Source organism: Stegodyphus dumicola, chromosome 7 (assembly GCF_044657685.1).
Source record: "Stegodyphus dumicola isolate Sdum_Otavi_A_Nest chromosome 7, ASM4465768v1".
Classification (NCBI taxonomy): Eukaryota; Metazoa; Arthropoda; class Arachnida; order Araneae; family Eresidae; genus Stegodyphus; species Stegodyphus dumicola.
In genome coordinates, this window is record NC_140774.1 from 48,954,336 (window position 1) to 48,969,996 (window position 15,661).

Sequence of the window (15,661 nt, forward strand, 5' to 3'; positions counted from 1 at the left end):
TTGTACATTTCAATGTCTGTTTCGCATGCATACTTGACAATGTAACATCTTTGGCTATGTATCTTTATTCCGGATATGCATGCGTGTCAGAGTAACATTGATGTATATGCACTGTTCCTTTCATCATAATACTGTAACTTGCATTGCTGCGGTTTTCTACTAATCTTATTTCCATTGCATTAATCTTGTCGCGACAACAGGCGCGTAGCTTTGTTCCCATTGATAAGATTTCAAATGTTCATTAAGTGATCAACTGTCCTCTCAAGTTTATAAGCAGTTTGTTGCAGGTGGTTAATTACTTACCTGGCGCCAGGCTGGTCACCCCTTCGCCGACGCTTTCGACGATTCCTGCTCCTTCGTGGCCCAAGATGCATGGAAAGTACCAGGATTTGTCTATGCCTTCCAGAATATGGAGGTCTGAGTGGCAGACACCGGTTGAAGTCACCTGCAAAGAAATACAATGCATAAAACTGAGCTTATCTAGATTCGATGCTTGTGTTCTCTGTCCGACAGAACAAAAATAAACATAAAGGGAAAAGAAATCCTGGAGGAGAGGACAACTTATCGATTGGGATGTTTGGTTATTCTCACTGGCTGTGATGCCGATTCGGAACCGGCATCACAGCCAGTGAGAATATGATTTGTAGGGTTTCCCTTGGTTCAATTAACCAATTATTCAAATTTTTTATCTTTCCTGAACTCCTCAATTTCTCCTCACACTACCTCACTAGGACGCAAATTTAAAGTGTAGGGAGTATAAATACAGACGAATCTAGGAAGTTTATTCAGAACGTGATGTCGCTAGCCAACGCACGTTACTATTTTGTCCTTGCTGTTGTTACCCTGAGTTGCTGATACGCCTTTTTGGCTATTTAATAAGCATATCGCCGGGTAGGTTGAGTCAGACATAGGGGTTAGCTTTAAACTAAATTGTGTGGTCTAGCACTATTATTAACCTTTGAATTTATTGTTAAGTTCAACCGCAAGTCATCGGTGTTATTGTAAGCACGAAGTACGTGCATTTGTATTAAGAGTATGACAAATAATAAAGGGTTTATAACACCCTTCTTCTGTGCTGGTATTATTCACGCCTGTGCGAGAAGTCGCCAGGTTTCCTAGTAAGATCATTTGAACTTTATGATAGTGACGAGGACTGGATCTTAAGGATTTAGCAACTCATTTTGAATTTCATTTATAATTATTTATTAAATCATGGAGGAACATTTATATGGAGAAATAAATATTTATACTATATTCACAAAAGTCCTTCTGCAGCCTTTAAACAAACCTTGGTTGTAGACATACAGTTTCAATTACAAAAATGTTTTAAATGACGTAAATATTCATATTTTGGCCTTTTTAAATTAAAAAAAAAATTAATTGCGTAAAAATTACAAAATTTGACATCCCTACCTAATTTCCGATCCCTACAGTTATATTTAGGAAAATATTGTACTCATTATAGAAAGTACAATACAAAAAGTATCAGTTTCGTACGACAAAAATTAACCAAGATATCTGATATTAAAATCTGAGATCGTATACGTGTCGTACACAGTTTTAAGGGCGAACCGCTTGCATGTGTATTTCACTAGCAATAAAACATTATTTTAGAAAGACAATCTTATGTTAGTAGATTAAATCGTGAAACGACTCATCCCTTTTGTCACCCACCCCAGAAAAGAAGTCTTATTCACAGAATCTTACAGAATTCTCGTTCTGTAAACATTGTCAGGCTTTAATATTGTCACTTATAGCACTTATATATTATTGCCAACTTATAGCATTATTTGCATAAATTTAAAAAAAAAGTCCACGCAAATGAATTTTTTGCATGATTTTTAGATTAAGATTCTGGAGTAATAATATTAATGATGCATTTCTAGTATTTTAAAACATGTCGATTCTTTATGCAAAAACTATTTCGGCGCACCAAATGTAGCAAAATTATAAATTAAGAATGGCATGTTTATATTTCAGCAGTAATTGCAAAATAATATCACCGAATGAGATTTAAGGGGACAAAAGTTAATCTCGAATTATTGAATTTATTATTAACCGACCTCTCACGGGAAATGATATCAAAAACCGCAAATTTTAAAATGAAATATCTCGTTCAGTTTTTGTCACACGGTGGTCAAACTTTTACAGTTATAAGGAGCATAAACTTTTCCTAAATATAAATATAGGAACCGTATAAAAAGTTACATTTCATATTTTATACAAAATAACGTTATTTAAACTTTAAAAAAGAAAACTTGAATATCCTAATCATTTAAAATATTTTTGTAACTGGAAATATATATCTACGACCAATGACGGCTGAAATAAAAGTCTTGAAAGGACTTTTGCGGACACGGTGTTTGTACTGTGAAATTCTCTATTACCCGCGATTGCAGGTTACTTTAGTCTCCTCTGGAGAGAGTAGTTTCATAGAAGTATTGAAAGCATCAAAGTTAATTTTTGCTCTTTTTGAAATGCTTCTCATCTTCAGAAGTAGTCGTTTAGGGAAGTAGTCGCCATCAGATGATTCTTTGTATTTCGAATAAATGAACATATGCAGCCCACTACCTAGCTTAAAAGAGAATGCTTCTGAAATAAGGTTTAGTATTTGCGACATACATTAAGATTTAAATCTAACTGCTCTCTTTATATGTACTGAATGCGAAGAAAATATGCAATTACACCTTTATTACAATTGATATTAAATATATCTACAGTCCTCAAATTTTTTGCAGTGCGTTGCTGTCCATTATTCTACGCTATTAAAATTTTAATCATCCACTCGGAATGATAAACTGTTAATAACTATGAGAGGTGTTGTTAACTTTAGAGAGCGTTATGCTATGTTTCAAATCACAAAAAGTGTACATTGCTTGTAGCATGATCAACTGAGCGGTCAAAAACAGTCTGTATAGTTCTTAATAATTTGCTTCTTAGTCTCCCCTTTATTAATACTGTTTTATTTTTAAAAACTTTCCCGTACTCTTATCTTGTCTTGAGCATTTTGTAAAAATCTCACATTCTACGTCTATGAATGAATGTCAATGAATGAATTTTTATATGAATCAGTTTTTCTCTAATACATTCCAATTTGAAATTAACCTAAAATTATATCAAGTTAAAATATAATCAATTAATTAACATAAATAAGTTTATTTTAAATATAAAAACCGATGTTTATTTCACCTGGCATTAAAATATATCTTTAGAGGCAAGTGCATTAATAAATTTTCGGTTCGTTAAATTATGTTACATTATGTAATGATGTATGTATACTGTTTGGCAAATGTTACCACTGAGCGAAACATAAGGTTTTTAATTTACCTCTCGCACGGCTATGCAAAATAATCAGTTATCAGACTGCTGCCTGTCTGGTCTCTTTAATTTATATTCAAATTTAATCAGTCTGTAATTGTTTAACAAATTGAGGAGTAAGAAAGAAATTAAACATACTTCTTAATAATTTAAATCTTAGTTTTTAGTTTTCTAATAATATAGTTTAGAAATATAAGTAATCTAATTTATAATTTACCCAAAGGATGATTTTTTTTTTAAATATTTGTAACATGGGTACAATTAATAAAGGATACTTCTAACGCGATACATAGGGCACTTTGCTGCAGAATTATTGGTTTCCAGTTGCTGGCATTTAATATATTTTTTAACAACATGTCTAATTGATACAAATTTTTAAACGCAACTTTTATACACATTTACATTATTCGAACAGTTAATTTAAAAGTGGCTTCAAATGTTAATGACATAAACAAAAAAATATTATTGGCATTTGAAGCTCTAACTACATAAACAATTTTATTACATTTGCTAGTATATAAATTGCCAACTCGTGTTAAGTTGTTTAACAAAAGAAAGGAAAACAGTTGCTTTTGGTTAAGGCATTTCGTTTGGCGCATTTTTGATACGCAGCCAAAATATTATCCGCTTTTGCCACACATACGTCATAAGCATAAAAACATCAAAATATAAAGTTAGCGTCATAAGCATGACAAGCCATAAAACTGGATTCGCCGTTAAAAAGCAAACTAAAAAGGAAAAATCAAAGAAATCTTACCCTGACTCTCACTTCACCTTTCTTGGGCGGAGCGACTTCCACAGTTTCAATCTTGAATGGCTTGGCTTTCTCCCATGCCACCGCAGCACGGCACGTGATTGGCTGCAATGAAAAAAAGCTAAAACATTTTTTGCCATTTACCCAATCATAGTAAGAAAGAAATTTTTAAAATTAAAAATGCGTTATTTTTATTTATTAATTTGTTTATTTAGTTTGAAACTGAAAAACGTCTTTAGCAAAGTTTTATAAAAGTTACATTATGTTACGTTACGCCACATTGCTTTTGTCATCCACACGACTTTGAAAGTGCTATGTTGCTGCTGGGTCATTTCCCAACTGTTTAATTCACCTCTTAAGTGGCAATACCCAGTTATTTATTTTTCGAGCGGAAAAGAAAATAAGTACTCATTAGACTGTAGCAAAGTTACAAGTATTTCTGTAAGATCTAGTGTCTTTGAAATGAACGGAAGTAAATAAATAAATGAGTGCAGTTATGTTACAAATTATATTTTTGAATATAACTTAGTTTTAAGCATTTTCTTGATGGCGTAAGTTAGTTTCAACACAAAACTTATTATTATTATTATTATTTATTAGACCAAAGGTGCAATTTGCCCAGAAGGACTATTCGTTTCGTTTCGTATTTTTCATTGATTCACTATAAGCGTTGTTTCACTTTTCAAATTGTTGCCAACAAATATTATCGCTCTGTATTATATTTAAAGAAATTAAATAATCAAGAATCTGCATAAATGTATGTATGTTTCTCGCATTGTGATAAAACATCGGTACCTGCAGCCATCCAATTTTAAATATCGTACGTTTCCACCTGAATATGGGCATCTGGAAGCCCAAATCTGGAGTTTGTTTTATTATCTATTTCATATTTTGTAAAACGTTAACGAATATTTGATTAACAAACTCAACGATTTAAAAGATAGCAATGGCAACACTCTACGAGGAAGAAAAAAAGCTTTTTATCTCCCGCGCGCGGAACTGTGTATCGGAAATTCTAAAGATAGGCTCATTTTAAAATTATATTGCTATATTGCTGTTGAACTGAAGTTTATGGTTTAAGTGCGAAGAACACGATATTTAATAATTAAAAAAAAAAAAAAAAGGTAACACACAAAACGTTAAAAAAACGCCCCTTTGGACGTAATTTAAAATCATAATAAAGAATCTGGATAAATGTATGTATGTTTAGAAGTTATGCGAGATACATACACACATAAGTACGTACGTACAGACGTGATGAAAAAAATCTCTTCTGAATCCATTTTAAATCCTTTTTGCACCCCGTTTCGGGGGTACTATTTTTACTCAAACGTATGCATCTAGAAGCCTGCATTTTAAATTTGTTTTATTATCTATTTTAAATTTTGTAAGACTTTTTAATGAATTTCGCTTAACAAATTCAATGATTGCAAAGCGAGAAGGGCCAACACTGTACGGAATGAAACATTTTTACCTCCAGCGCGCAAGACCGTCTGTCGAAAATTCTAAAGATATGCTATTTTAAAATATTTTGTGATATTGCTGTTATGTGGCTGTTGTGTGTGGATTTTATGTGGCATAAGGGCGAAAATTGCGATACTTAATAAATAAAGGTAATAGACAAAAAATTAAAAATAAAACATAAAAGACACTTTTGTTAGACCTTTTACTAAGAAAACGGAACCTGATACTGGGAAAAGAGTGAAAACATTACAAAAATGTCTGCCAACGCTTAACACTGCATTGGGAATTCTGAATTTTGTTCAATTGTATATGGCGTAAGTGTGAAGAAAATGATGGTTAATAATGTAGCTAAAAAAGAAGAACATATGGGTTCGCAAGAGTAAGTGTAACAGCTGACTAAGTAGACTGAGAACTCAACCTTAACTCAAAAACCTTAACAAACCTTTTTGGGCGACCGTTAAAATCTGAAACCTTTCAGACTTTTGTTTTTTTCTTATTTTGCATTAGTATTGCAACCCATACTTATTAACTGTTAAGATCAATCCGTACTCATTAAATGCTAAGATCATGAATATTCTGACTTTATTATCATACATCCATAAAAGCAGTTTCAAAAGTATTTTTTATTTAAGTGCAGATTTATGTAATGGAGAACGGCGCATCACCTAAATTGCGTAGGCTCCTTGTGTTAAGATACAAGGTATCTTTACTTGTTTTTAAAAATAAGCCAATGATTTTTTTCATCTTTCGAAATGTGATGCCCCCAGTAATTGCCTCTTACACTAACTTTGTAAATCCATCTGTGTTTAAAATTGTACAGGTGGATCTCAAATTAGTGCACATCAAAATTTCAAAAATTGTAGAAATTTGATAATGGCTGTTAATGGCGAAACAATGTGTCACTTGAAGTTTCAGTTGCAGTTTATGCTGTTAGCTTTTAAAAACCGTTTACTTGGTGAAAAATGGAGATAAGTTTTTCAGAAGCAAAACGAATTTTTATGGTTCAGCATCATTTCTCAATGCTTTAATTTGATTGCAACGTCGTCTTTGTAGTATTCAATACCTGATTTCCCCATTTAGTTCAAACACAGAAAAGACGGAAGGCTCCCGTCATTTCCTATGATGAACGCTTTAATTTCTCGAAATCTGATTATTAAGCGGAATAAGATTGTTTTGTTGGATTCACAAAAGACCTCTTTAATTTGCTTCAATAATGTTTCCGTAAGTATGTTTGTGAAGCAATGCTTAATCGTAAAACTTTGTTCTTCTTGAGGAAAATTTATTGCTATCTAGAAGGGAAAAAAAAAAAAAAAAAAAAAGATTTTTAGAGCTAACGGCATAAACTGTAACTACTGAAATTTCTAGCGATATATTACTTATTATTGTATAGGAGTATCATTTATTGAAACAATTTGTCATTAATATCCATTTCTGATATTCTATAATTTTCGAAAATTTGGTGTACTTGACTTTTGGATCATCCTGTAGATCAAGCACTTTTTTTAATAAAGGAACAATATCATTAGCTACACACAGTGAGCGTACGCTTTTATGATCTCAAAAACACAGAGGAGCTCAACAGCGGAAAACTGCAAACATTTGCAACATATTTTAAACGACAACTTCGGCTTGAATAGGAAGCCATCAGTGCGATAGTAATGTAAAAAGACGAGAGAATTGCAAGATTTCGTTTCTGAAATGCATGACAAAAGCACCAAAATAAGTTATTTCCTATATTTGCTATTTTTTATAACATAGTCATTCTAAAATTTGGTTCGCCTTAAGAAATTTTTGATAATTTTGGCATCAGTAGCTGCAGCGGAGAAAATTTTTGTACGCTGAAATGGTTAAAATTTATTTAAAATTCAGAAAAATATAATTCTGTTGCATTTCTATCAAAAATGATGTTGCTTAAAAATTAATATGCCATGATATTTCGACTCACGAAAACCCGGAAAGCAAATCCCTTCTGAAAAAAAAAAAAAAAAAAAAAAAAAAGAAGTTATATCTGTCCCCCCCCCAAAAAAGTGCAATATATCTGTCAAAAAAATTATGTTACTGAAAAAATTACAGCCTGAAGATATCATCGATGACTTCGGCTTACGAAAAACCCGTAGAATTTCTGTATAATAGTCTGAAAATGTTAAAAACATTAAACTTTATTTAATTGAATAAATAAAGTACATTTATTTGAAAAATATAGCTTGGCTAATAGTCACCCCTCAGTGTTGCTCCCATTCAACATTTCATAGGATCTTTAATTTTTATTTCCAATGGCGGGCGCTTGCCTATGCCAGCATTGGCCACTTCTAAGGCTAGATGTGATGGCCTCTTTATTATGGAAGCACCTAATAGGTGGCCTACCTTTGCCTCCTATGAAGGGACAGACAATTTACATCTATGTATTCTCCGGGATTCGAACCGGGGCCCTTCGTTATCGCAATCAGGCTCCTCTAACCACTATACCGTCCGGGCGACAAGATCTTTAATTTATGTTTCAAATTATAAATGTATTTGCAAAACAATATGGCCGATTTGAAAGCAATAAACTTGCTTCTTAAAAAATCAAAACTTTATTTTTTACGTAAATAATTGTCAGATATAATATATAAATATTTTTAACTGTTAATATTATTCATAATGCATTTAATTTACAATGCACCCAACAGATAAGTTTTATGAACAGTTTGCTGTATTATTGTACTTTATAAAAGTTTCTCTAACCCCATGTATTATATATTTCCGCAGAGAGTAGTTTTCTCTTCTCCTACCAGGGAATTTTTGTTTCATCTTTATATTTATTTTATTTATTAAATATTTATTTTATTTAATTTTATTTTTCATTTACTATATCTTCCAGAAGGAACTAAAATACTATACCTTTCCAGCTGTGGACATTTTGTTTCGTGTTAATCTGCAAAAGAAAGAAAAGAAATATCATACATAGTGTTAAAAATAGTACAAATAAGAACATTATATAGCTTTTTTAACAAAGACTAATAAGAGTCCGGCTAATGGGTTCTGACAACAACTAACCAAAGACTCGGTCATTGATGGGCATCTCTATTCTGAATATCGGTATATAATTTTTGTGTTTCGCTGGTTATTTATATGTCTACTTTAATGTAGCCTAGCTTCTCGAATAATCTTAATTTAACGAATTTACTTCCAATTTCGGGTGTTCATTAAATCTGAATTGAACCGCAAATGACTTTTCTTCCCTCCCTCTCGAGAATTCATCAATTTTATTACAACGAGCATTTAATTCTTACACCATCAACTAAAGACATAATTTGAATCCAGATACGAATGTAATTGCGGTGGAAAATTCTCTGACAGGATGCATCGTCTCTCATAAACAAGTTGTAAACCTTCTGACCAGCTCGGGATATCTCTGAGAAAGCCAAAATTTCTCCAAACTCCAGTGAGAAAAAGATATTTTCTTGAGTAAAAGGCCAAAATGCAGATTGTTCTTTTTATGCCTGGATTAATGCACTTTTCTAATATTGCCTTAGTTTCTTGGATGTGTTTCAAGATGCACTCATATATACTTTCTTGAATATGAATAATAGGCCATATATATATATAAATATATAGGGCATTGCCGGTCAGAGGGTTTTAAAAGTAATTGGAGGGCCATGGAAGCCAAATGGTTATGGCCGCAAAACACATGTAGTTCGTCCCGGGTTCAAATTGAGATAAACGGACTAGCTATATAAAGGGTTCTCGTGGCTTTTTCTTGTAGAATTAATGCGAGTCAATTTCTCTTAGAAAGACATCCGTCCTTACCTCCACGAAGGCATCCGTCCGCTTATGCAGATAACTGTCGCGTGCTGTGCCTTATTAATTAACTTAATTTTGTCCTTAGGAAAGTACCTCCCAAGTGCTTTGTCATATTTAATTAAACAAGCAAAAGGAAACAACAAATAAAAAATAAATAAATAACTTAGTTTAAGTTAAGCATTACCAAATGTTAGCCTTTTGACCTATTAAATCTGAAATATCTAGAAACGACACATTTTTAGACAATTCTAGTTTAATTTTTTTACGTTACAACATACGTAATAATTTTAGTAAAAATTTCAAAATGTGCGCAATGCATTAATTGCCAAAACAACAGCAACAAAAAAAAAAAAAAAAAAAAAAAAAAAAAAAAGGTACATTAAGTTTTTGCGACTTACTGCTAGAGTGCAGAACCGTAGCTTGTGTTTCTAGCGGCGGGGAACAACTGAAGATTTCGTGCTCCCTCCTGTTTACCAAAAATAGAAAACATTTAAGTCTAAAATTTCTTAGCATTAGTTTAACGCCCCCTGGATGCTGCGTCCGGAGATAGATGTCCCCTCTTTCTCTTCCCTAGTTACGCGACTACCAGAGTGATACTATTTTTACAACCGAAGATAGCCACTAATAACTATCCGACGCTACCAATTACAGCAGTGTGAACGCTAGACAACAGAAGAGTTATTGTATGACAGAGGACATAGTGTGAGTTTAGTTTAGTTTAGTTTAGTGACGGAGGACGCGAGCACCATCTCTCTACCATAGCGGTTAATTGGTATAGCACCGCGTCCCCCTTTATCTAAAGTAACCCAAGATGGTATGGGGAAGGGAGGGGGCCGCACGAAATCCCCAGAACAGTCGCCGAGACCCAGCATATATTTTGAATGTCATGTAATAGAAATAAATAAATAAATAAAATGAATTAAGATAAAATTAAAATTTAAAATTTAAAAAAAAAATGCCAAACAAGGGCCATGGCAGATAAGTACTTTGCCAGAATTAGTGCTTTAAGTGACATACATATGCAGTATAGTATTATATGAGACATTCAATGATACATGATATGTGATATTACTTGAAATATTACTGGATGATACTCAATGGTACTGACATTGGTTAGTTGTATAAGTATAACATTTAGACTGTTGCTTACCACACGATACATGAAAACTATATATAACATGAATCTTGAAGACATGACTATATCCTACATAGGGACTACAGACCACATACTACATAGATGTTAAAGGCTACATACTGCAAAAGGACTACATATTACATGATATAAGAGACTAAGAGATGGCAATAATTAAAATAATAATGATTTTGCACGATATAACATATTGCTGCATTATATATGGTATAAAGATATAAAGCTATATGAAAAGTAACTTTGAGTGATATACATGATGCAGGATAACTTATTATGCCTGATACCATATGATGCGAATGATACCAAAAATAATATGCTGTATGACACCACGCAAGGCATAATGCAACATGGTAGATAATACTAGTGATACTATAATACAGCATGATTCTACATTATTCTACAAATACTTTATAATTACATGATTATATGATGCCACATACATAGAATAACTTAGTACATGATATGTACTAAATAACAGGTGATTCCGTTGAGGCTATGTTACTATTTGAAACTACTTAACAGACATAATGCATTTATTACTGCATAAAAATACGCTGAAGAGAGTATAACCTAGCATAATACACAATAGACATATCATAGTACAACATAATACTACATAAAATAATGCAACATAATACCACATAATACTAAATGATATTACACAATACCACATGATACATACAGGATACTTCCATTACCACGCATTACTTTGTGTGACAACAGGATTGTATGGACGATACCATGTTCCTACATAAAACTAATGGCATAACGTTATATGATACTACATGATACATATTGGGTGATAGAGAATACATAAAGAGATACAAATCAATAATGTGTCCGATATTAGCATCATGATATTTATTACACTTTGTTGGAGTACCATATGTTACTACGTAAAACTACTGGCATAACATTCTATGACACTGCATGATACATATGGGGTGTTAGAGAATACAGAAAGACATATAAATATGGGGAAGGGTGAGGGGCCACATGAACCCCTGACACCAGTCACCGATTTAAAATACAGTGCCATACAAGGGCCTTGGCAGATAGTACATTGCCATACGATAATATTTTGGTTCATACAGCATGTTACAGATGAGGTACATATTACGTATGATGGCGTATTACAAATAAGGTACACAGTACATAATCTTACATATACAAAGACAAATACATTTAAAATATGCATATTAAATTACATTAATTTGATTATGTGCATGGGAATATTTTAGATATAGGAAATTATATTAAGATTTACATGTGGCAATATCGTGTTGCAATGGTTCGTATGTCTTACATCAGAACTTATGACATGTAAATTATGCATACACTATACGTTACATACACTATACTGATACATTATACATTATACTGGTATATTATACACTATACTGTTACATTATACACTATACTGATACATTATACACTATGCTGCTATATACATTATGGACACAGTGTGAGTCAGAAACGTGGCTTTATGTTAGTATACAGGCTTTTGATAACAGGGGCGTAGCTAAAGGGGGGCAAGGGGGGCATATGTCCCCGGGCGCAGAATCCAAGGGGCGCCAAACTGATGTTACGGCATTTTAGAATTAAATGTTTTCCATCCTTGGCAAGCAGTAGGGGGCGCGAAATCTTCAGTTGGCGCTGAAAACCCTGGCTACGACTCTGTTTGATAAAGTTCTAGGCCCATCAGTGGCGGAGCAGTAAAGTCACTGAAAACTGGTTGTTTGGTCCGAGCCTCAAATTCCAGGGAACGGGATTGCCTACATAAGCATTTTCGTAGTTTTCCTCATATGCAATGTAGATACGAGCTAGGTTTCATTAGAAAGTCCTCTACGAAGGCTTAATTAAATAAACCAATAGATTCAGTGGTCTAATTGATATAGGCGTATTTTTGTAGTACTGTTTTGACAACTAATGGAAGATGCGAAGAGCAACCTTTTCTTTCTGTAAAAAGAGAATGGGGAAACTTCAGAAAATGTTCAACGCCTTCGAGGAATATTCTGTTCCCCCATCTGCTCCCACATTTCAAAAAATCTTTACGGGATATTCGATTTAAAAGTTGCTCTAAATATGTGGTTTGAGAAGACAGCGAAAAGTTCTTTTAAGGCCAGCTTAAAAAAAAAAAAAAAAATTATTTTCTTTGGGATAAGTGTAGTCAATTAACTGGCAAGATTGCTGAAAAAACGCACTACAATATTGATGAAAATTGATGAAAAAAATTGTACCTAACTTCCTAGAATTTTGGAAACATAATATTAGTGTACATTATAAAAGAAAAGTCAAGAGCTATTTTTAAAAAGCAAAATTTAATTTTTTTTTTTTTTTTTTCTTTTTTCGTTTCAAATAAAAGTAAGGTGTTTAAGCTCCAGGATGATGTTGAACATGCTACGTCAAATTATAATTGCACAAGAAGGATTATGTACCTGTGAAACTGGATGGATAGGATTTGGATGCAATTTTGCTACAGTCGAGTAGGAAAAGTGAACAAAATGATTGATTAAACTCTGGAAAAATGGAAAGTAAGAAAAACGCAGAAGTAATCAGTCAGGACTATAGAAGCATTTGAAACGGAGATAAAGTTGCGGTAATCTTGCGCATCTGATTATCATTATTGCAACTTCAACTTGAAGACTTCCAGTTGTATTATCTTATATTCCCTAGCACTGTTCTCACAAGATGCAATCTAACATACCCATATTTCTGACTAGCTCTGTATTTCCGTAACATAATTCATTTAACCGTATAACGATGAAAGACATTATACGAACACGCATAATTGTAATTTGCGCTAAAGATTGCATCTCATTACCCATTTATTATCTAATGAATTTATTTGTACTGCGATCTTACTAACACGGATTCTTACAGTGCTATGTAACACGCTGAACGACAAAATTTATGTAGAAAACATGCTAAGTTGTCAGTTTATTTTGAAATAATTTTCTTATATCGATTTTAATTTCCCTAGAGTTTCCCCCCCCCCCTTTTTTATGCTTTTTAAAGGGAAGCAAACGGCTAAGACTAAAGAAAAGTCTTTGGTCCTACTTTTCCAGGTTTCGAGCGAAAAGATTTCTATAATATTATAAAGGACAGTACGTCTTCTTTCGGCTTAGGTTTACTTGTATTAGATAATTTCAGAAAATAATGCCTAATTTTCAATATGCTTAAATAAATCGCTGTATTATAGAAGATTTAATTTGTACGAATATGCACTCACAAATACAGAGTAAGGACAGCGATATTTTTATATTTATAATTAACCCCATTATTAATTAAAATATGGGAAATGATTATTACTTTACTTAAAGCGCTTCATTCTATTCAGAAATTAATTTGCTAGGCTTCTCTTCTTCATTTCTTTATTTTTTTTTTTTGGGTTAAATATCGACATTAATTTTTAACGAGTCAAATTTTTCACAAGTCTATGAATTTATATCAATGATGGCATACAATATTATACACATTTACGTATTTGTGAGGGCAATATAGCACGTATACGTAATTTCGATGACAATATAATATTTCGGGGCAATTTTTTCAAAAGCCAATATAGATTTTTAAAAAAAAATTTAATCCTGAATTGTTATCACATGCCTTTTATTAACGACTAACTGATCATCGCAGAATTTAGAGGTTAGCACTATTAGTTTAGATTAAGAAATTATCTTCTGAATGACTACGGAATTTTAGGTTCAATTTATCAAAGTTTGGCGATTTTTCAAAACCTTTCTAATTTTTTTTTTTTTTTTTTTTTTTTTTTTTTTTTTTTTTGTTATTTAGTAATAATTAAAAATGGTAGGGTATTCTCCATTGTTAGCAGCTGTATGATTTTAAATGGTGATTATACTGGATTTCTGAATCAAACAGAATTTTAAATGAATTGAATATTAATCTTTCGCCGTCGGAGATATCGAAAGAGCTTGAAGAAATATGATATCATGTAGTTGTCATGTTAGCACACTGAATTGGAAGAAGTAATTTCTTATAGAAGCAATAATTTATTATTTTTTGTTTATCTTTTTATTCCTTACTACAAAGTATAAAAAAGGTATGAAACTTTAAAAAGTAAATACATAATTTTTTTTTGAAATTATGCCATTTTAATTAAATGCTTAAAAAATTAAAAATACAGTTTCAGCTATCACTGTTCATCACGGACTCTATTAAAAAGAGTAAAATTGTACCATTATTATCATGTATTGATTATGTACCATTAAAAATAAAAAAATAAAATTTTGAGTTGTTCATATAAAAATTTCATGATACCATACAAATAGCCTACATAAGAATAATCACATTAGTTCCAATTAAATTTCTTATTTAACCATTGTGATTTAAAAGTCCATCGCTATTTACAGCCCCACGATTTTAATTCTAATTATATATCACCAATAATACTATAGTTTATTTTAATTAATATAAATATGACTATATTACCATAGTTAATTTTTTTTTTAATTTTGTGTCTTTCTCTATAACAGTAACATTAAAAAAAGTTATATTCTGACTCTTGAAAATTCTTGAAACCTAACATGCAACACTTAGCGCATGAAGACTATCCACCCTTGCTATATCCTCAGGTAAATGCATAATTTTCGTATTTATTTGCATACTTTTAGCCTATCTCCATTTAAAGAATAATCTAGATTTAAAAATTCTGTCTTGTGCATATCGTTCGTTATATGCGTGTTATGATTATAATATGGTAATAATATATTATATATATATATATCATAAGTGTTATAAAATATTAATGTTAGAAAAGTGTGTTAAAAGAGGCGTGAAATTATATTTGCCACTTACCTTAAAACCTGACTATGTCTACCAACGCCCAGAAGAGAAGTAATCTGAAGGTGGTTTTCAAAATTTTGAGTTGTTTTTATCTAATCGTGGAAAAATTCTTTTCCTTATCCAACGTCAATTGTTAAGAAGCAATCACGCCAAGGGCATTGTTTTTTATAAGTGGACAGTGCATTTAAATTGGCACGTAATCTTGGATTTAAAACAATGACAATCAGTTGATAAGATCATTTTGCAGCAAATTTGTACAAAAGACTGATATGATAAAAATCTCTTCAGACTAATTTTTTGTGGTAACATGTTCACATGAGTCCAGACTTTTTGAGTATTTTCAGATATCGTGGTGTGAAAAAGTCATTTAATCAGTCTCACGCCCC

The 15,661-nt window shown here is 32.0% G+C and overlaps 1 protein-coding gene across 1 annotated transcript in view; it reads right to left on the bottom strand.

The window, feature by feature from the left end:
* Positions 1 to 15,394, bottom strand: part of LOC118201706 (alcohol dehydrogenase class-3 chain L-like) — a 53,065-nt gene extending 37,671 nt beyond the window's left edge. The window contains exons 1-4 of the mRNA XM_085820172.1: positions 15,288 to 15,394; positions 8,417 to 8,450; positions 4,076 to 4,177; positions 304 to 445 (exon numbers count right to left, since the gene is read on the bottom strand). Coding sequence (XP_085676298.1) covers positions 304 to 445; positions 4,076 to 4,177; positions 8,417 to 8,434 — 262 coding nt within the window. The 5' untranslated portion in view covers positions 8,435 to 8,450; positions 15,288 to 15,394. The remainder of the gene's footprint in view (positions 1 to 303; positions 446 to 4,075; positions 4,178 to 8,416; positions 8,451 to 15,287) is intronic.
* Positions 15,395 to 15,661: the final 267 nt, after the last annotated feature.